This window comes from Selaginella moellendorffii, unplaced genomic scaffold (assembly GCF_000143415.4).
Source record: "Selaginella moellendorffii unplaced genomic scaffold, v1.0 SELMOscaffold_61, whole genome shotgun sequence".
NCBI lineage: Eukaryota > Viridiplantae > Streptophyta > Lycopodiopsida > Selaginellales > Selaginellaceae > Selaginella > Selaginella moellendorffii.
The window spans coordinates 892,516-912,043 of NW_003314322.1; the positions used below are offsets into that span (position 1 = coordinate 892,516).

General features: G+C 45.8%; 8 protein-coding genes across 12 annotated transcripts in view; 4 read left to right on the forward strand and 4 right to left on the reverse strand.

Annotated features, from left to right (window-relative positions):
- LOC9643933 (nuclear poly(A) polymerase 1) overlaps positions 1–463 on the forward strand; it is a 3,180-nt gene extending 2,717 nt beyond the window's left edge. For both annotated transcript variants that reach the window (XM_024689354.1, XM_002984135.2), the window contains 2 exons: positions 85–161; positions 258–463. In XM_024689354.1, coding sequence (XP_024545122.1) covers positions 85–161; positions 258–324 — 144 coding nt within the window. In that variant the 3' untranslated portion in view covers positions 325–463. The remainder of the gene's footprint in view (positions 1–84; positions 162–257) is intronic.
- A 22-nt stretch (positions 464–485) lies between these two features.
- LOC9645043 (dual specificity protein phosphatase 12) lies at positions 486–4,052 on the forward strand. 3 transcript variants are annotated; one of them, XM_024689366.1, is made up of 8 exons: positions 1,830–1,943; positions 2,005–2,429; positions 2,484–2,536; positions 2,602–2,666; positions 2,720–2,798; positions 2,855–3,142; positions 3,202–3,370; positions 3,425–4,052. In XM_024689366.1, exons 2-7 carry the CDS (start codon positions 2,017–2,019, stop codon positions 3,354–3,356), a joined length of 1,053 nt encoding a protein of 350 aa, XP_024545134.1. In that variant the 5' UTR covers positions 1,830–1,943; positions 2,005–2,016; the 3' UTR covers positions 3,357–3,370; positions 3,425–4,052. The 3 variants fall into 3 exon arrangements, with proteins under 3 accessions (XP_024545132.1, XP_024545134.1, XP_024545133.1); XM_024689365.1 differs by having other exon boundaries at positions 3,202–4,052; XM_024689364.1 differs by lacking the exons at positions 2,484–2,536; positions 2,602–2,666; positions 2,720–2,798; ... (1 more) ...; positions 3,202–3,370; positions 3,425–4,052 and adding exons at positions 486–750; positions 806–969; positions 1,022–1,604; positions 1,665–1,759 and having other exon boundaries at positions 1,819–1,943; positions 2,005–2,115.
- Positions 4,053–4,358: 306 nt separating this feature from the next.
- On the reverse strand, positions 4,359–6,351 carry LOC9645044 (beta-hexosaminidase 2). The gene is made up of 3 exons (XM_002984248.2): positions 6,283–6,351; positions 5,429–6,224; positions 4,359–5,381 (listed from the first exon to the last, which is right to left on the reverse strand). The coding sequence occupies exons 2-3, from the start codon at positions 6,207–6,209 to the stop codon at positions 4,384–4,386; spliced, it is 1,779 nt and encodes a 592-aa protein (XP_002984294.1). The 5' UTR covers positions 6,210–6,224; positions 6,283–6,351; the 3' UTR covers positions 4,359–4,383.
- LOC9643934 (protein GUCD1) lies at positions 6,226–8,117 on the reverse strand. 2 transcript variants are annotated; one of them, XM_024689379.1, is made up of 11 exons: positions 7,897–8,117; positions 7,655–7,833; positions 7,456–7,580; positions 7,289–7,400; positions 7,045–7,119; positions 6,907–6,995; positions 6,797–6,849; positions 6,668–6,758; positions 6,548–6,623; positions 6,405–6,490; positions 6,226–6,360 (listed from the first exon to the last, which is right to left on the reverse strand). In XM_024689379.1, the coding sequence occupies exons 2-10, from the start codon at positions 7,799–7,801 to the stop codon at positions 6,413–6,415; spliced, it is 846 nt and encodes a 281-aa protein (XP_024545147.1). In that variant the 5' UTR covers positions 7,802–7,833; positions 7,897–8,117; the 3' UTR covers positions 6,226–6,360; positions 6,405–6,412. The 2 variants fall into 2 exon arrangements, with proteins under 2 accessions (XP_024545147.1, XP_024545148.1); XM_024689380.1 differs by having other exon boundaries at positions 6,668–6,740; positions 7,897–8,116.
- A 160-nt stretch (positions 8,118–8,277) lies between these two features.
- On the forward strand, positions 8,278–9,530 carry LOC9643935 (probable protein phosphatase 2C 28). The gene is made up of 3 exons (XM_002984137.3): positions 8,278–8,784; positions 8,839–9,019; positions 9,160–9,530. Exons 1-3 carry the CDS (start codon positions 8,414–8,416, stop codon positions 9,484–9,486), a joined length of 879 nt encoding a protein of 292 aa, XP_002984183.2. The 5' UTR covers positions 8,278–8,413; the 3' UTR covers positions 9,487–9,530.
- On the reverse strand, positions 9,453–10,728 carry LOC9645045 (SNAP25 homologous protein SNAP33). The gene is made up of 5 exons (XM_024689381.1): positions 10,215–10,728; positions 10,058–10,154; positions 9,880–10,001; positions 9,726–9,823; positions 9,453–9,665 (listed from the first exon to the last, which is right to left on the reverse strand). Exons 1-5 carry the CDS (start codon positions 10,569–10,571, stop codon positions 9,566–9,568), a joined length of 774 nt encoding a protein of 257 aa, XP_024545149.1. The 5' UTR covers positions 10,572–10,728; the 3' UTR covers positions 9,453–9,565.
- A 46-nt stretch (positions 10,729–10,774) lies between these two features.
- LOC9643936 (probable 2-carboxy-D-arabinitol-1-phosphatase) lies at positions 10,775–12,205 on the reverse strand. The gene is made up of 7 exons (XM_002984251.2): positions 11,966–12,205; positions 11,712–11,902; positions 11,539–11,658; positions 11,387–11,486; positions 11,197–11,336; positions 11,053–11,132; positions 10,775–10,938 (listed from the first exon to the last, which is right to left on the reverse strand). Exons 1-7 carry the CDS (start codon positions 12,189–12,191, stop codon positions 10,815–10,817), a joined length of 981 nt encoding a protein of 326 aa, XP_002984297.1. The 5' UTR covers positions 12,192–12,205; the 3' UTR covers positions 10,775–10,814.
- A 116-nt stretch (positions 12,206–12,321) lies between these two features.
- On the forward strand, positions 12,322–13,985 carry LOC112351417 (pentatricopeptide repeat-containing protein At4g02750-like). The gene is made up of 2 exons (XM_024689308.1): positions 12,322–13,607; positions 13,862–13,985. Exons 1-2 carry the CDS (start codon positions 12,322–12,324, stop codon positions 13,983–13,985), a joined length of 1,410 nt encoding a protein of 469 aa, XP_024545076.1.
- The last annotated feature ends 5,543 nt before the right edge of the window (positions 13,986–19,528 follow it).

Below are 19,528 nucleotides of genomic sequence, written 5' to 3' on the forward strand. Positions count from 1 at the left end.
CGTTTGTGATTTTTTTTCTTCTGGTGGACTGACTTTGACAACTTTGGTTTTCTTGGCCGCTTTTTTTCTTGGTTTTTGTTCCAGGCTGCGGGAACCTCGTCAATCGCAGCAAGCAGTGCCGCAGCGGCAGCGGCAGCGGAGATCCGGAGGCCCGTGATCAGGCAAGCTTTGAGATTCGGAGTAGTCTACTAACAGTGCTCGAAGTTTCGTGACGGGATTTTTCCTTGTCTCATTTTTTGTTTCGCCTTTCTTCGCAGGCTTTGCTCCGCGAGTGTTCCACCATCGACTAGCGCTCCGCCAGGAAACCATTTTGTTAACCGGTGACGATGGAGAGCTCGATCGCTCAAGCAAAATTCTTCCACAGTGAAAGGGAGCAAGACGGAGGAAAAGAATGGCTCGTCATAGGAAGATTTATAGGCTGTGAGACACACGGTTATAATGAATATACATACGTTTAAAACTCGATTCCTAGGGTTTTGAAAGTTCTAGCCTAGCGAGGAAGATATGGGGCTCGTGCTGCGTCTGGCGGTGCCGCATTCCTTCTCCCTCGCGCGCGTCGTGTGTAGCTATGGATTCTACATGATGCAGCCGAACAGATGGCTGCCGGAGAGCGGCGATCTGGAGCGGCCGCTGCGGCTCAAGGACGGGCGTGCTGTGGTGACGATCTTGTCGGAGGAAGCGCCCGGGATGCTGGCTGTGAGGGTTTTGGGCGTGGAGGAGCTCCCGGAGGACGATCGGGAAGAAATTCTGGTGAGTAGGTTCTTAGATTGTGTACGTTGTGTAAGGGAGAATTTCGTTGTGACAGAGCCAAGTGAAGAGGATGCTGAGGCTTTCGGATGAGGAGGATTTCCTGGTGACTGGCTTCCATGCTCTTCATCCCAAAGCCAAGGAGGAAGGCTTTGGGAGGCTGATACGATCGCCGACGCTGTTCGAGGACATGGTGAAGAGCATTCTTCTCTGCAATTGCGGGTAAGTGGATTGGATGATTCTTTCTTTTGTTTCATGCTCTTGTTTCTTGTAGGTGGGGAAGAACTTTGCAAATGGCCAGGGCCTTGTGCGAGCTCCAGTTTGAGCTCAAGGGAGCTCCAGTTGGATACACCAAGGTGCTTGCGTACGAAAAGATTGAATTTGCGGTCACCACGGTTTCGTCCTCGTCGAAAAAGAGGAAGAGTGTGGTCGCCAGAAGCACAACCAAATCCAGGGTGAAAAGACTGCAAAAAGCTTTCAATGAGAGCATGCAAGGCGCTGGGCTTGCTCCACCCGAAATGCTGGAGGCTGAAACTGGGACGCAGGCTTTCGATACACAAGTCGGAGCTTTTCCAACCCCGGAAGAGCTGAAGGATTTGGAGCCGGACTTCCTCTCCAAGCGATGCGGCCTTGGATACCGAAGCAAAATGCTGGTGAAGCTAGCACAGGACGTTGCTTCCGGGGATTTGGAGCTGGGAAAGTTTGAAGGCCCAGAAGCACTCCAAGGCGACAGCTTGAGATGCGCCGTTTTGAAGGTCTATGGATTTGGGCCCTTCTGTTGTGCCAACGTGATGATGCTACTCGGGAACTACAACGTTATTCCGGCCGACTCAGAGACTCTTCGACATCTTAAACAGGTGAGAGTTATCCTCTGTTTTCGTTCTTATTTGCTGCATTTAACAGTTTCATGTTCTTAGTTTCACGGTATGCAAGGTGTTACAAAGCAGAATCTTGCAAAAGTTGTTGCAGCAGTCTACGAGAAGTACAAACCTTACGAATTTCTGGCCTACTGGTATTTCCTACTGTTCTTCTCCTTTCGCTCGCCTTTATATTCGTGTCCTTATTTTCTAGGTGGGAGATATGGAGATCTTACGAACAGCGTTTTGGAGATTTGACACGAATGTCTGCGTCCGAGTTTCATCAGATCACTGGTGTGAACATGAAGACGCTCAACGCGGAAACTTCGTAACCAACAGGTGAGTTTTCTCTATCCATTTTATCGTTACATTTTAGGTTACGCGGGTTTTTTTTCTCCAGGGCGGTTTCAGCATGAAAAAGGTGAGGGAGGGGCTTTACATCGGGTGCCTGGATGATGCGCTCAAGTACCTGTTTGGATCCGAGTCCGGGATCACGCACGTCCTGTCTCTGGCGTCTCTCAACTTCCTCACGGATGACAAGTCGCTGAATGCGTTCTCGGCCTTTAGAATGCGGGCGTCTCTGCGCAGCTCCCTCATGGAGTCTGTGAAGAACCCAAATGCGGATGCTGCGGCCAGTCGTCCCGAGCCAGTCACTGCCGAGCAAGCTGCTGCAAACAGAGCCAAGCTGGTCCGGAAAACTGTTCCTTTGATCGACACAGAGGCTCAGAACCTGCTCGATTATCTGGAAGAGTGCCTGGAGTTTATTGACAAGGGAAGGAGTGAAGGGTCTGTGCTCGTCCACTGCGTAGCTGGTATTTCCCGCAGGTAACGTCCTTGTATTCTGATGCTCATCCTTCCTTGTTTTTTTTATCACCTCAGTGCTACGGTGATCACTGCCTACCTTATGCGGAGCGAAAGGCTGATACTGAAAGGTCCTTTGATTCTCGCGTGTCATCAGAAAAGAACTCACACGAATTACTTTGTTTCAACATTGCAGAGGCGCTCGCTTCTTTAAAAGAATGTAGCAAAACAGCTTGCCCAAACAAAGGATTCAAGCGTCAGGTAAGAATGTGCTGCTCGCAAGTAGTTTTTACACCGTCTCTTGTTCCCTTCAGCTGCAAATGTTTGAGGAGATGGGCTGTGTCGTGGACAAAAACAACAGTATTTACAAGAAATTTCACCTGGAAAATCTCGGTGAGCTCGTGGTTACTTTTCTCAATGGATCCCAGGTTCTAATGCTTGCTAATCAGGAAACATGTATGGGAAAGGCCAAAAGATCGAACTTTTGCAGTTCGCAGTAGATCCAAGCTCCCACGCAGAAAACCAGAATCCATCAGGTGGAAAGTCAGGCACCTTCTTCCGCTGCAAAAAGTGCAGGCGCTTGCTTGCGTTGCAAGGCAATGTTCTCGCACACGCTCCCGGCGCTCAGGAGAAACCATACAAGTGGAAGAAAGGCGATGAGGACGAGACCTCAACCTCGCAGGTGCGGGACTCTTGTGCCGCCCTGTTCGTGGAGCCAATGCAGTGGATGACTACAGGTAAACATCTCCATTTCATGTTTTTTTCATTGCTAATGCACAGTGATTTCTCCGTGCAGTCCAACAAGGGGAGATGGAAGGGAAACTCTCTTGTGCAAATTGCCACAGCAAAGTCGGGAGTTTCAACTGGGTGGGAGTGCAATGCAGCTGCGGTACTTGGATCAACCCGGCATTCCAGTTGCACACAAGCAAGGTTGATGCATCATGGACATAAATGCTTGAGAACAGGTAATTCTCTGGTTTTCTATGCTGTTCAGCAAACTCCATTAAATTTCCTCTCAGAGAAATGCTCTGAACGTGGAAGAGCACAGTGTTTTCTCATCGCATCTCCCTCACCAAGAACACCGAGAAGGTGACAATGACAAAGGAGATGAGGAACGACATGATCATCTCAGTGAGGAGGCTGTCCATGGAGAATCCCAGCAGCGGCGACACCTGCACCCCCGGCGGCGATTTCTTGAGCGCAAACAGGCGGAGGGCGTTGCATTCGTGGCAGGCGGAATCCATGGCGAGGATGCCGCTGGCGGCGCCGCCCAGCGCGTAGAGGGCGGCGGGCGGCGGCGTCACCTTTGGGAAGCGCATGAGCGCCGACGAGTAGGCGAGCGCGGAGGTGGAGGAGATGGTCGCAACCGTGGCACCCAGGACCAATCCATCGCACAGCCACGGCGTCGCGCGGATGTGCCTCGCGATTTGCCTCAGCCCGGAGGCCATTCCAGGCGCTCCAAATCCGAGCCCTGCGAGGCTTCCAAGTCCTGGGAGCCAAAATCCTTGATAGCGATGCTGGAGAGAGCTGCTGGTGCTGGTGCTGGTGCTGGGCATCGTTTCGGTCTTAGAAAATTCTCTTGTTGTTGCTCTGCTTGTCGTTCATGGAAGGTGGAGTTTGCTGAAAACAAAGTAGCAGTTTTGGGCAGTTGACAGGGGCGCGTGTGTTCGGCGGGCACTGTTCCAGTGGCAGTTGACGTGGCGGCCGTTGACAGTTCAGCAGAAACTATTATAAAAGGCAATAAAAGAATCTATATTAAATATCTAGAGGCCACAGATTTTACTAAAAAAGAAAATTGCATGCATATAAAAATATAGAATAAATGAGAGAAAATACATACAATCAAGAATGATTCTCCATTGCTCTTATTGCTCCATTGCTTATTACTCTCCATTGCTCAAATTTCTAAAGTAGTTTGTAAAGTTTTGATTTACTTAAATTTATTATTATATATATAAATTTTGCAAAATTATTTTCGTCATATGTTAATGTTACACAATCCATGATTTAAGATACACCAGCGTGGCATCATCGGGTGAGCTGCCACTCCCCGTGACACCATTCTCTCCCGCCACTCCACCAGCCGCTTTCCTGCCTCAGTCGTCCGCTTCTTGGAGCTGGAGTCTCTATTCCCTGACCACGTCACCTCTGCCAGCGCGGAAGTCCGCGGCCACACCAGCCCATCCAGCACGTTCGCATCCGCCAACTCAGACCACAGCGCAGCCTCAGCGCCAATCACAAGCGCCGCCTCCTGCCGCGTCAGCCCGTACGCCAAGTCAAAGTCATAGATCCGCTGCCACGTCTTGTACGGCGCGCACCACGACCCGCCGCTACCACCGTAGTTGAAGGACGCGTCGTCACCGGTGATGCTCAGCGACGGCGGCACCACCGTCCGATTGGGCTGGTCGAATCGCGAGTCGTTGAACAGGAAGTCGCCGCGACCACAGTCGAGGTAGAGGAAGTCGGACGACGACACGACCGCGCGGTACCCCGCCGACGTCACCGCCTTGGTGTTGATGGCCCCGTTGTTCCACGTCTGTATGACCGTTGACTCCCTGGGGAGGAGGTCAGCGGACACGTTGACCGCGGCGTCAAGCAGAATGTCCTCCCAGTACACCACCGTCTTGTTGCGCGACGCGATCATCGGGTACGTCCTGTTGACGAAGAGCTCCAGGAGGCTGCCCATGGTGGCGTTCCCGGAGGAGACGAGGCGTGAGAGCTCCTCGCTCGCGTTCCAGCAGCCGGGAGCTATCTCGTCGGCCCCTGCGTGGTAGAAGGAGTCCGGGAAGAGGGCCGTCACCTCCTCGATGATGTGCTTGAGAACCTGGTAAGTTTTTGGGTGTAGAGGATTGAGCTGCCCGGCACCTGGCTCCGACGCCATGCGTTTGCTCCAGTTTTGAGTGTTGGGATCCCACCACATCTTTCCCAGGCATGTTAACATCTCTGGGTACGCCGCTCCCCATGATGCTGTGTGTCCTGGACATAAACTTTGACTTTAGAAAGCAAAATCTGGAAGTTTTTACCTGGAGCGTCGATCTCGGGGACAACTCTGACACCGCGAGACCTGGCGAAGGCCACAATGCGCTTCACGTCCTGACGTGAGTACGTAAACTCCGGCCCATACGAGCCTTTTTTGGAGAGCTCCGGCTCCGACTCCAGGCGTAGAGGGAACGAATGCGAGTCCGATATGTGCCAGTGGAAGACGTTGAGCTTGTTGTAGCTGAGAGCCTGGATGGTCCGAAGTATGTCCTTGACCGGAAAGAAGTTCCTGGATGTGTCCAGCAGGAGTCCCCTGTGAGAGTAGAGCGGCCAGTCTGTGATTCGGACCCCGTAGCTTATGAAGAGCTTGCGAGCTTGCGAGTCAAACTGCACCAGTTGAGAGAATGTTTCCAGCCCGTGGAGAGCCCCCCACGTTGTGTTCGACACAATCGAGGCAGAGTCACCCTCTGAAACCACCAGTGTGTAGGATTCGTCCACACCATTCTGTAAGCCGGCTCGTAAGTCCGACACGGAGATGACGAGCCGTGAAATAGTTGCTTGTGCGGACTGAGAAGAAATGCGAGCTTGAATGGACACTGCAGACCATTTCTCAGTACAAACTTGACGCTTGTACCTCGATGCAGCAGCTCGCAACAGCTTTGGAGAACCCGCAGGCACCGAGATCGTGAATGTTGGTGAAATCAAATGGCACGACTTGTCGATGGCCTCAACAATCTGAGGCTGCGGCCACAGAAACAACTCGGAGCCCCTGCAAACCTGCACGGACCAGAAGATGAGAAAGCCGAACAGTCTTCTCATCTCCATTTTGTGACGAATCCTCTGAAGAAAATGTTAGCATATTTATTTAGAAGGAACGCTCGGCATCAACAAATCCCACCTAGAGCTGCCGCCCACACAGAAGATTTTTATGGATTGAAGAAGTGAACAGCTCCAATTTGTGTTTGTCCACTAGCAACTGTAGTCGGTGGTAAGTACAAGAAACAAAGGCTGGCTTCTCACTCGTCTTATTAATCCGATTTGTCGTCGTTTATGGAGAGCAGAGTCATTGCTTGAACGCTCGCATCATCCAAGCTGTCCATAGAGATCTGCACAAAACATAAGACCGCCATATGCAACAGGATGAAAATAATTCATTGACTTACTAGAAGTATGTCTTCGTCTGTTCCAAAAGACTTACGTGCTTCGTCCAGCGCTTCAAGCGGCAGCTTATCGCTGCAACTGTAAAGACAAGATGTGAGGAGACAAAACACAGCGCCTAGCACCTTGAGCTTGATGGATCTTTTATTTCGAACTCGTTGGTTTCTAGATCATACCCGCAAATAACCACATAATGGCCTGCAAAATCAACATCACCTGTAAAAGACGTGGGCACAAGAAAAAAGTCTCTTCACCTGTGTAGCCAGAATGTAACCCGCAACACAGACACACTTCGAGCCAAGGATGGCTGTAAGGACCAGGAGAAGCTCTAAGCAAATATTCAGAATTTGAAAATAAAAAGTACCTGAGCTTGTGTTTGTCAACTAGCGCAATAGCAAGATATCGTCCAGAAAGAATCAGCATTGCCAATTCTTCGCCAGATATGGACCTCCACTGTGTCACTTTCACTTGAGTGTCAAATGAGTGGATGTTATACTGCTACCTGTATCTGAATCCCAGCTTGAGGAGCTTTCTCAAACAGCTTATTTACCCGTTTCTCGTCAGCTTCCATATTATCCTGCACGATACCATTAGCTTCTCCATGAAAAGAACATTGCAACTACAACGAACATAGGTAGCTTTAACATGCAAAAGGCAGGCGATTCGACTTACACATCAAACTGTGGACGATCGACCTCTAAATACATACAGTTAGAAAGCGTTTGGAAAGAGCTACGCGTACGAACCTTGTAGAAAGACTCGACTGCCAGAAGTGGATTTGCTCCAAGGGTGATCGTCAAAAAGGCCACGTCCACCGAAAAATGGCGAAGGAGATAAGCCAAATCAACAGTCCAAATGCTGCCAGCCACAGAGAAGAAAGAAAAATCAGCATAAGGTTGCCTATAGGACCAACCTCGTGTTACGACAGAGCTGGGACAATGTCTTTAAATTACAGCTCTCAATCCCGAGAGCTCGAAGCACCATCGAGACACAAGCGAGCCCACAATCCCAGCTCCTAAGCTGGCGGACATGGGGAACCTGGAAAGAAGAACAAAAAGAACTATCACGGCACAATCATAGCAACGAAGAATTGCTATCTATAATATACTCACATCAATAGAATTCGACCGAGGAAGAGGTCTGTCACAGTCGATGAAAGGGGAATGCGCGGAATCCCATTTGTATATTTCCACGAGCGATTTCGTGGCCCAGGCACTGTTCGCGTTCCTCCGAGACCTACCTCCTTCCGATCCCGCCATTCCCTTATCAGAGCATGATCTTCAGACAAATCCTGCGACAACGACAAAATCACCGGCCAGCGAGAGATTTTAGAGCAGCAGCTGGTATGAATCACCTCAAATCACTCCATTCTCGATCCTGGGACTCTCATCAGAGAGAGATCCCGCCGCGCTCGCCGCGCCGATGCCGATTCACCTAGAGATCTCTCATCGACATTGCCGAAATCTCGCGCAATGCGGATTGGAGCGCGCCGCGCAGCCGCTCGCCCCTGGAAGGAAAACCTATGAATGAAACCACGGCTATTTCCCAGCCAGAAAGCCTCCGCGGCATATTCCACCCTGTTCTCAAGCTTTTGGGGGGAATCGAACACCGGATGCGGTATATTCTACCCTGTTTTTCAAGCGGGGAATCGAACCCCGGACCTTCAACTAAAGCCCGGATTCGAACCCCAAATCGCGAGGGAGTTTTGTCTGGCGCGGGGCATGCAAGCTCGTCTAGAAATACAAATCTAGGGCTATCAAGAAGAAGAAGCGGCGCCGCCAGGATACGCCAGTAGGGAGCGCTCGATCGATGGATTCGCGCGGCGTGTAGCTCATTCATTCATTCTCCGCGATCCATCGGACAGTAAGTAAATGGCGGGATCGTCGGCGACGAGGCTCATCCTGACCAGCGGCGGCATCGTTCCAGCTCCAGAATCGCTTCCACCGACCTCGCTGGATTTGCTGGAGGTGAGGCGGCAGTCCGGGGAGGGTTCCAGATGCCGGTTTGGCTGTGCGCTCGGGAAGAACTTGCTGGGGCACGCGTTTGAGGACCGGCACTACGCCAGGATCGTCGAGCACAAGGGGAAGGAGATCGCGATGTTTGGGGTGTATGACGGGCACAAAGGGGGCGAGGTAGCGGACTTCCTCCAGCAGTATCTCTTCGACGCCATCTTGAGTCATCCACGCTTCGATGTGAATCCAAAGGAGGCGATCCGAGAGGCATACTTGGCATTGGACAAGAGGTTTGGTTTCCATCTTCGCTGGCTTGTTCTTCGTGTGATTGTGTTCCTTCCCAGGATTTTAGATCTGGGAAGCGTGAGGAGATCCGGCTCCACGGCCACGACTTGCCTTCTCTTTGATGGATCCAAGCTCATTGTCGCAAACGTCGGGGATTCGCGGGCGGTGCTGTGCCGCGGTGGCGAGGCCGTGGTCGTCTCCGTGGATCACGAACCACAGAAGCCGGAAGAACGTGAGATGGTGAGACCGAAAAATCCGATTATTCCTCCACAGGTGGCAGCTCTGAGAGATTCCCAAAGCAACACGTAGCTCTCTCGAGTGTCGTGATCGTTGTGATCGTTGTGTCCACTTATGGTTTTCTTTTGTTGTGGCTTTGTCAGGTGGAATCCAAAGGTGGAGAAGTGAGCTTAACACTCGGTGGAATCTATCGCGTCGACCGACGGTTGGCCATGTCGAGAGCTTTCGGGGACTACGATCTCAAAGACCACATCACGGTAGAGCCGGACATATGGGAAGGCGAGCTCTCCTCGGACGATTTCTTCATCGTCGCCAGCGATGGGCTGTGGCACAAGGTGACGAGCGAGGAGGCCGTGAGCGTGGTCCTGGAGGAAGACGAGGCCGTGGTCGCTGCGGAGGAGCTCGTCGAGCTTGCCAAAGTGAAGAGGGAGACCGATGATATAACCATCGTCGTTGTCACGTTGAAGTGAGCGAGCTAAGTAATTTTCAGTTCTATCGTCCAGCTTCCAGCCAAGGTTCTCTTTCCTTTTTCTCGATTACTTTGATTCATCACTGGTGAAGGAGCTGGTGTTCGCGTTGATTTGCATTCTTGACGCGGAACTCCAGCTCCGAAACGTCGCCGTGGAGACGGCCCAAGCTCTCGTTTTGCCTGTGCAAGAAAGAGAGGTAAGTTTTGACAGAGAAGTTCTTCGTGGCTATGGCAAGTTACCTTCCAAGCTCGTCTCCCATGGTAGAGGACATCTCCTTGAGCTGATCCAGGACGCTGCTCAGGCTCGAGAGAGCTTCATCCTGCTTGGCTCGCTCATCCTTCCCCAGGATTCTCTCTTAAAGCTCGAAACAACGAACAAACAGAACGACTTTACCTGGACGTGGGACTGAAACGTCGAGGCCTGCTGAGGAGGCGAAGACGAAGATTTCGGAGCCACTCCATTGCCCTCGAAGAACTCTTTCCGATCGGGATGAGCAGCAGCATGGACTGGATTATCTGATGAAAGATCATAGCTATAGCCATGAAAGAGGGAAAGAACTTTAGCTATGTACCGTGGTGGAAGTCCAGGGGTCCGCTCAATTCCTGGCCTCTCTTGGGCCGCCAGGGCCTGGAAAAGATGCCTCCAAGGCTGGCCAGAAGTTTCTCCCCCTGTGATCGATGATCCAAAGTTGTTGACAAGGATAGAACGAAGAAAAGATTTCCAAGTACCTTGTTAAGTTCTTGCTCGAGCACTAGCGCCGACTCGTGCGTGCGCCGGATCTGCTGGCCTTGCTCGTGGAGCTGGACGATCGTCTGCGTCGCCTCGTGCCTCATATCCTCGGCCACGCGGAGGCAGCTCTGGATGGCGGACGTGGTCTCCTGGGATGTGCCCAGAGCTTGCTGCTGGAGCTCTTGCAGATCTTCGTCATCGCCATCTAGATCCCGGCGAAGCCCGGCGCCCGGAGGAGGAGCGGAGGACGCTCGACTGTGATTACTGGGCGAATGATTTCCCAGGAGAGCTTGGCGCTGCTGGAAAGCGCTGGAATCTCGCAGAAGAAGCTCCGCCGAGGGCGATTTGTGAGACATCCTTGGAGAAAGAAAGATAGGCCAAGAGGGTATCAATGCCGCATTGCGATCGTCGTGACTGACCTAGTGCGGCGATGGCGATGGCGATGGCGACGATCCGGGAGCTGCCTTATAGATCTGTGGCGCCGTGGCAAGGAAAGGGCGAGAGAGGAGGAGATCAAGAGACGCCGCTAGAGAGAACTTGAATGGGACACAAGGAGGGAAACCCAAACGTTATTTTTCTTCTTTAATGGATGGGATTTTTTAGTAGAACACATCGTCAGCGTGTAAATGCGCTGTGAGATTCAAGCTGTCGAGCATTGGCTCCCCGAGCTTGTTCACCGTAAAGCTCGAGATCCCACTGTTGTTTATGTCGATCGCTCGAAACCTATCCAAGAAAGTTAGCAACGGCAAAACTTGCGAGTAGAATTATCAAGACTAGAACTATGGGATGCAAGACTTTCTTAAAAGAAAGTCTTGTTTACGAGTGAAAAGATCGTACCTTTCCGGTTCTAATCCCAGTGCTGTGCAAATGAGTGCTCGAAGAATCGACTTGTGAGTAACAACGAGCACGGTTTGTCCCTGTCAAGTGAAATGGAAGTAATGAAACTCTCTCTGAGAAAAGAGGGAGAGAGAACGAGCTTACAGATCCGGCGAGCATTTCGGCCCAAGCTTTCTTCGCCCTGCCCCACAGATTGACGACGGGATAGACGCCATTCACGTTGAAGTTCCTTGGATCTTCTCTCCAGGCTTTGAACAGTTCGGGAAACTCTTGCCTTGCGTCCTCTAGAAAAGAAAATGCTTTGTAGACAACCAAGAAGCGTGGCAAAGCTTACGATTTTTCATTCCTTCTAGGAACAGCAGGTTGGCTTCTCCCAAACTCTCAAGAAAAATCAATGGCTCCTCCCGACCAGACCACATAATCTCGGCACTAGACTGCTTCAAAACAACGCTATCAAAGAGATACATGTAGAAGAAAAACTACCACCTTGGCTCGGGAGATGGGACTAGCGTAGCACTTGTCAAACTTAATCTTCGAAAGAGCATGCTTGCACCGTTGTGCTTGGGAAACTCCAATCTCCGTGAGAACCGACTTGTCTGAGCTGCCCTGGATCAAAGGAAACAAGACATCAAACGAGAAAAATCACTACCACAGCTTACCTGAATCCGGCCCTCCTCGTTCCATGAGCTTAATCCATGCCTCACGAGAAAGAACCTCTTACCAGCGGCTAGAGGAGTGGGAATTAACGGGTCGGTCGCTCCTCGAAAATCCAGAGCCGTCCCCGTGACCCATTCCAGCGCTCTCGTGGCGTAGCTGGAATTGCCATTCAGAGACAAGCGTCCACTCTCCTCTAAAGTTTTGGATAAGAAGAAAATCTATGCTGATAGAACGATAACGATAGGGAACGACTTACTTGCGGAATTCGAGGAAGAGGCAGCAGTAGAAGTGGACGCGTCGTGAGAAGAAGCCGATGCCCGGATGACAAACCCTACATTGCCGGAATTTCTCCTCCGCTTGGAGGAGGCGATGCAGCTGCCGCCAAGATTGAGCGAGAAGCTCCACCAGCTGCGCGCGAACTGAGCGCTGGCGGAGGAGGAGGCGGCGGAGGAGCAAGAACACGGAGCCACAATGTCCGCCATTGCGGCGGGCAGGATATTTTGAAAATAGAGACGATGCTTAATAGGCTAAAAATCCCCGCGAATATCTTAAGATTCTACCGTACGATTTAAACTGGAAGCTTAAGATATTCGCAAGTACGGATGGAGGTTCATGGATCTAGAGCTCGAGCGTTTCTCTAGGCTGCTACGAGACTGTGGAGACTCGAGAGATTTAGGGCGAGGACGAAAGCTCCACCGAGAGATTCTTAGCGGTGGCGAGCACCTCAGGCACTGCAAGCTTCTCAACGATCAGCTGATACACATGTACGGGAAATGTGGGAGCGCCGTCGATGCCTGGGACGTGTTCTGCGGGATCAACGGCTCGGATCTCCTTTCCTGGAATCTCATGCTCAGTGCATATGCTCAGAATGGGCAACTGGGAAAAGCGAGAGAAGTGTTTGAACGTATTCCACGGCGAGATGTTGTTACATGGACGGCTATGATCACTGCTTGTCATTGCGGTAATTCCTTAGAAAAATCGAAAAACTACTTTGATTCGATGCCGGAAAGAAACGTAGTTACTTGGACGGCCATGGCTACTGCATTTGCCGGAGCTGGGTATTTAGAAGAAGCCCGGATAATCTTCGAGAAGATGCCCGAGTGGAATCTTGTGACCTGGAACTCCATGGTCGAAGCATATTGTTCCAGCAATGAGTTGGATGAGGCCAAGGTGATCTATGATAGCATGCCCCAAAAGACAATGGGAGCCATGACGTCGTTCATTCGTGTTTATGCAGAGAATGGGGATGTAGAAGCTGCAAAGATTCTATTTGATAGTATGCCTTACCATGATGAAATTTCTTGTGTAAGCGTAATGGCAGGATTTGTATATGACTGTTCTTTAGACCGAGCATTGTTTGTGTTCAACAATATACAATACCAAAGTATATTGTCTTGGACATCTATGATCTGGGGTTATATTCAGATGGGCCACCTTGAGGAGGCAAAGGTGGTGTTTGACTCAATGCCTCTCTACAATGTGGTGGCTTTAAATGCTATGCTACAAATTCATGTTATAAACAGAAGTGTCAAGGAAACAAAGCACGTATTTGAGCGAATGTGTCAAAAGAATCTAGTCTCGTGGACTTTGATGCTTTTGGCATATGCCCAAGATGGTTATTTCTTGGATGCTCAGAGATTGTTTGAGAAGATGCCAGAGAGAAACGTTGTAATTTGCAGTGCTGTGATGGAAATGTATACCCAAATGGGGAGTTTGGATCAAGCACTGGATATATTCCATTCGATGCCCATTCATAATGTGGTTTCATGCACAATAGCTTTACAAATCAGATCCTTGTTAGGTAGCAGCATTGAGGATCTTAGGGTGATGCTAGAAAGATTTCCCCAGAAAGACATTGTTTCACTTAATGTAATGCTCGCTGAATATGCCCGAAGAGGGTATATGGACGAAAGCATAAACTTCTTCTATTTTGTAATGCCCTTCCACAACACCTCATCCTACATCCTACTACTTGAATCTTACCTTTACAATGGCCATGTTTTTTTAACCAAAGAACTATACGCAAACATGCCAAAAGAAAGTACTATTGCCTCCAAAGCCATAATAACCGCATATGCCCATTCAGGGCATCTGCTACATGCAAAAACCACCTTTGACAGATCTCTGTGTCGAGATCTTGACATGTGGACAGCTCTGATTTGCGCCTATGGCCGTTGTGCGCAATGCAGAGAAGCCCTAGAGATCTTCCACGAGCTGGTTTCCAGCGGAATCAATCCCGACGCAATCACCTTCTTGAGTTTGCTCTTTGTCTGTAGCCACTCAGGATCTTTAAAAATCGCCCAAGAGTGCTTTTCTTCAATGGTGATTGATTACGAAATCTCACCCATTCCAGAGCACTTGAGCTGCATCGTTGACATATTAGATCGCAATTTCCAACCAATACTAGCTAGAGGTCATATAATTCATGCTAGATAGAGGACTGCATGTAAGAGGATCCTTGACTCTTGGCTATACTCCAGTTTTCAATTCACTGATTTTTAAAGTGTAGCATTTGGGACCTCCAGAATTAACTGGTTCTTGCTTCTATGTACTTTTACATGAGCTTTGATCCAAATTCTTTTATACCTACAGCTGTAGGGCACACTTCTTGTAAGTAGAGCTTCCATGCTATATATCCCCCATATTTATGCCAGCAAGGCAACTTTGGTCATGTGGAGGACATCTACCATATTCTTTATCAATGCCCAAACCATCAGCATCTATGGGATCATATAACCCTTCATCAGGGATTGAGCATCCATGTTAGTGATGGAGGTTAGTTGTAGTAAATTGTCCAAAGTGTAAGTGATTAAATTTTCATTCTATTTTAGTACCACTTAAAAGAGTAACTTCCATAGGTCTACAGGAGTCCTACCAAAACAGTCATTAAATTACATGGTGAGAAACGACCGCACATACCACATGGCATTGACGCTGAGATCTAGCCACAAGATCCCACTCTCATGGTGCCGAGAGCGCTGCCGCCAGGATTGCTGCTGCCCCGGCCGAAATATTGCCACCACGGCCTAGAATCCCGTCCTAGCATCACCCTAGCACAGCCGGATACCGCCCTTGTATAGCTCTTAACACCTGACAAAATCAATCTACAATTCTGTGTTTTATAAACGAATTCAAATTACACTGAGGTTAATTTCTTTGCTTCTGATCAAGCGGCCTGCATTTTGGTTCAGCAATTTCAATGAGGCAGCTGGATGAAAGAATGTATGAAAAGTTTATAACGCACTTAAGCTCTTGTCCTGGAAAGCGGAATTGACTTGGGGAGAGAGTATGGTGATAATGATATAATCAACATCACATAATATCAGCTGGGGTGGAGATGGTGCTTGATAGGTAGTGCTGCCACTCTCTTCTCAGTGCATGCAAATGTATCAGAACTTAGGTAAGCGCTGAGGATATTGGAGTTGAATCCATAAGTTGTTGACTTATATCCAACTTGTCGTTTAGGATCTTCTAATATTGGTTTTACCACCTAAATTGGGAAATAAAAACCGTGAAGAGAAGGAACTTTCACGTCTTTTGGTAATAGAAGTTTTTTACTTAGATAAGAAGAAATGAAGAAATATTTCTCACTGGTTTTCTATTTATATTATCTTGTTAATAAAGCATACTTTATGAGTGATGGATATACATGGAATTGTTTACCTTATTCTTTAAGAGTTTCTAATGCAGATATTTGTAAATGTGAAAATGATATTTTTCATTCCCTTAATCGAAATCAAACTGGAAGACTATCATTTACTCATGGTCTTGCAAAAGTAACTGCATATATTGCAATACATAGTAGTGTAACTTCAAGTGATTTAAATGAAGCTTTGAACATAATATGAGATAAATGCATAACACCTTTTAATAAAGGTGGAGCTGTATATCTAAGAAATGGGTCACTTAATGTAAGAATTGAGGCAATAAGAACTGAGTTATCTCTAGAGGTATCAGAAAATCCTCAACTTGCTAAACAAAATTGCTAATGTAAGAAAAAATCATAATATTATTTTATTATTGACTATAATTTTAGTCATTTATTTCTTCCAAGAATAATTGTGAAAAAAATTTAATAATTATAATATTTAAATGCAGTTTCTACAGGGCAAACATTAAAATAGCTATAAGAATTATTGTAATATTAAAATTTTAAAAATCCAATCTAATGAGAATCTTGTATATTAAATATATGAAAAATAAGTCAATATCATTTCTAATTGAGTGATAAATTTCTGCAATACCACTATTAATTTCAACTTCTCTAAGCTCCAATGGAGCTTGGAAGTCCACAAGCTCCAAGCTCCAATTGTTGTGCCTCCAAGTGATACTTACCTCAAGTGTTACTCCTCTAAATAAGTGTTGCTTGCCTCCAAGTGTTCTACCTCTAAATGTTACTTTCTCCAAGTTGTTATGCCTCTAAGTGTTATTTCCCTCAAAATATCAATTTTTATACTTCCAAGTTTTGCCACCAAATGTTGCTTATCTCAAAGTGTTGTGAAGTGTTATGCCTCCAAAGTGTTGCTTGTGTGACTTTACCTCCAAGTGTTGTGCCTCTAAATGTTGTTTGAAGTGTTATTGAACTATTGCTTAATTTGCTAGGTGTCAAGAGTTTGTCGTTGTGAGGAGAGGAAATAACAAAACTGCTAATAAAAATACTAAAATAATGAAGAATTTTCATTTTATGACAAAAATTGTGAGTATAAAGTCCTTAAAACTGTACTTTTCTAAAGGTTTTATAAATTAATTTAACTCCTAGCTAATCCAAAAACCTACTAGGTATATGAATCTACATATGAAACTCATAGTTCAATAAGTAAGAATTTATTGTTAAACATATAAAACCAAAAGTTAGATCAATTGAAGAAATAAAAAATTAAAGGAATTTTAAAATCTATATATATATATATATATATATATATATATATATATATATATATATCCTTAAATATATATATATATTTTAAGATTCTATGAAATATAATTTAAAATGATATTTTTATAAGAAGACAACATATTTGCCTTAACCTGAAAAAAATATTATATGAAATAAGTTATGATGTTTTTAAGAGTAGCATGCTAAAATGTATATGCATATATTATGCAAGAAGCTCAACAAAAGACACATTCTATTTGACTCTATTACCAGTGTGATTTTGTAACCTTATATATAGTTAGATTTATTTAAATTATAATTTCAAAATATTAAATAAATAATAAATTATTTTTATTTGACAGAAACTTTAACTAATATTTATAATTTAAATAAAAAATTTAATAAGTAAATATAACTAATAAATAATAAACTAAAATACAAAAGATATTGTTTTTATAAAATTTAATAGGAGAGAACTATTCTCAAAAAATCTTAACATAAATCTTTGAGAAAAAGAATAATGAAAATCAATCTCAAAAACTTAATGTAATGTTTTTTATGAATATATATGAAAAAATTTAAATTTAAATGCACTAAATATTTTTTAAAAATTTATCTTGATTCTTACTGATTTATTTAGAAGTATCTAACAATTTAATTTAGTAAATGTAATATCACTTGAAATATCTAGAGATAAATCAGTTCTTATTGGTTCAATTCTTACATTTAATGACCCATTATTCAGATATACACTTCCACCTCTTCTAGAAGGTGTTATGCATTTATCCCATATTATATTCAAAGCTTCATTTAAATCATTTGGAGTCATGTTACTATGTATCCCAATATAGGCAGTTACTTTTGTAAGACCATGAGTAAAAGATATTCTTCCTGTTCTATTTCGATTAAGAGCATGAAAAATATCATTTTCACAATTACAAATGTCTAATTCAGAAGCTTCTAAATGATAAGATGTACACATCCATCTATATCCATCACTCATTGAGTAAATTTCGTTTACCAGATAAGATAAATAAAAAATCAGTGAACAATATTTCTTCATTTCAAAACATAATTACCAAATAACATAAAGACATAAAGACACACACACACACACACATATATATATATATAAGCTATATCTGGTGGTAAAACCAAGACTAGAAAAATATTCTAACAAGAAGATATAAATCAATCATACATCCCCTACTTACCTTATACATGTTAGAGAGCTAGAGATAGGATCCAGCAACCTGCGGTGGCAGAAGGTGCTCAAACTTGCCCACCACTGCAAAGTCATCCCTTATCGACAAAAAAGTGCTGCCACCCCTGCTCGAAAAGCCCAGCATGGCTGTAGGAAATCAATATGATTACAAATGTTATATTGTTGGGTGGGCAGCCATTGTTCACCAAAAGAGCTCCAATGCTGTGGTGTTTGATCCATGCTTGCAGTAGGTGGTGAGCATGGTTTCCAAGAGATGATTTTGGAACCTTGGATGTTCTGGAAGATCTCTTGAGTGCTAGCGAGTCTTAGCAAGACACTTGTTGTACATGGTGATGAGTGTGTTGCACATGACGATGTCCAACTCCACCCTATGCTGGCTGGTGGAATTGCCCAAGTCTCCAATCTTCACACATGTCTTTGTGATTGTGATGAATGCTATGTTGTTCTAAATCCCTGTGGAGCCAAAGGTGCTCTTCTTGCAACAACCCAGCTTGCTACTTCAATAAATGAGGCTAAGTATTGATGTGACCTTGGCCATGCATTTAGCCAAAGATCACAGCTAGAACACATTGTTTTCGTCAGGGACTCATAATTCATCATCCGTAAAGTTAATGGCAAATACCAGGTCTAGAAGGTGTGAGGAATGTGGTTGCTGCTGCAGCTTCTGGATCACAATCTACAGAACTCACCAGATTTTTTTGGCACCAAGATTGACTAGATTGTGAATCTAAATGCTAATCTCTACTAATTGGTTTCTTAGGCAAAACACCCTGTCAAAGAAAGCTGTAGGAGCAATCTAGTCCTCAAATAAAGAAGCAGGACTGACCATGTGATCACTCACCACTTAGTCCTCAAATAAAGAGGCTGGGCTGTTCTCACTAACAATTGTTGTTCCTACTTCAAAAGTGGCAAACACCATATGCTGCACATACTTCATTGGTGTACCATGTTGAAGTCCTTGAGATAGAACTACAACTTAGGGAAGATCCTCCAGATAAGATTCATGAAATGAGAAATGACATTGTCAAAAAATCCTCCACTTAGAAGATTTACAACTTTTGAAGTTGGCCATCAACTTGATATCTAGTAGATGTGAGTTGCTAAAATATTGGACTTTTTGCCAAGCAGGCTTGGTGTTGTCTATAAGAATGACTTGGTGGGTGATGGTGTCTATAGGAACACTTGGAAGTTGAAAATAGTCCTAGGCAAATATGTCCTTGTACCTCTAAAAAATCTTTAATAGTCATGTCACATATACAAGAGGAAAAGTATATGTGATCAAGATACTAGTGAAGTGGACCTTATAGACTCTAGAATCTAGAACTAGAGGTGTCTCAAGATCAAGAAGAGTGTGGCCATTCTCCACTAAAGAAAAAAAAGAAAAGCCTTTCTCCTTCTTGACATGTATCATTATAATTACTTTGTGAAAGAGTTTGCTAGCTTAGAGATTCTATACTTGTGGGACACTCTAAAAGTTGACCTATTAAAAGCATCCCTTGAGATCTATGTCATGTTGCCAAAAGTCCCTAAAATTGTTGGAGATTGAGAAATGGCTGTTGAAAAGTTGATGACAAGATGAAGCATGCATTATCTTTATCTTCCTCAACAATGTAAATGGAATGTTTGTTTCACATAGAGGTGTACATTCAATGAGGTTGGTAAAGAGATAGAGATGGATATGACAAGACAAGAGCTCTCAATCCTAGGGCCTTAAAACT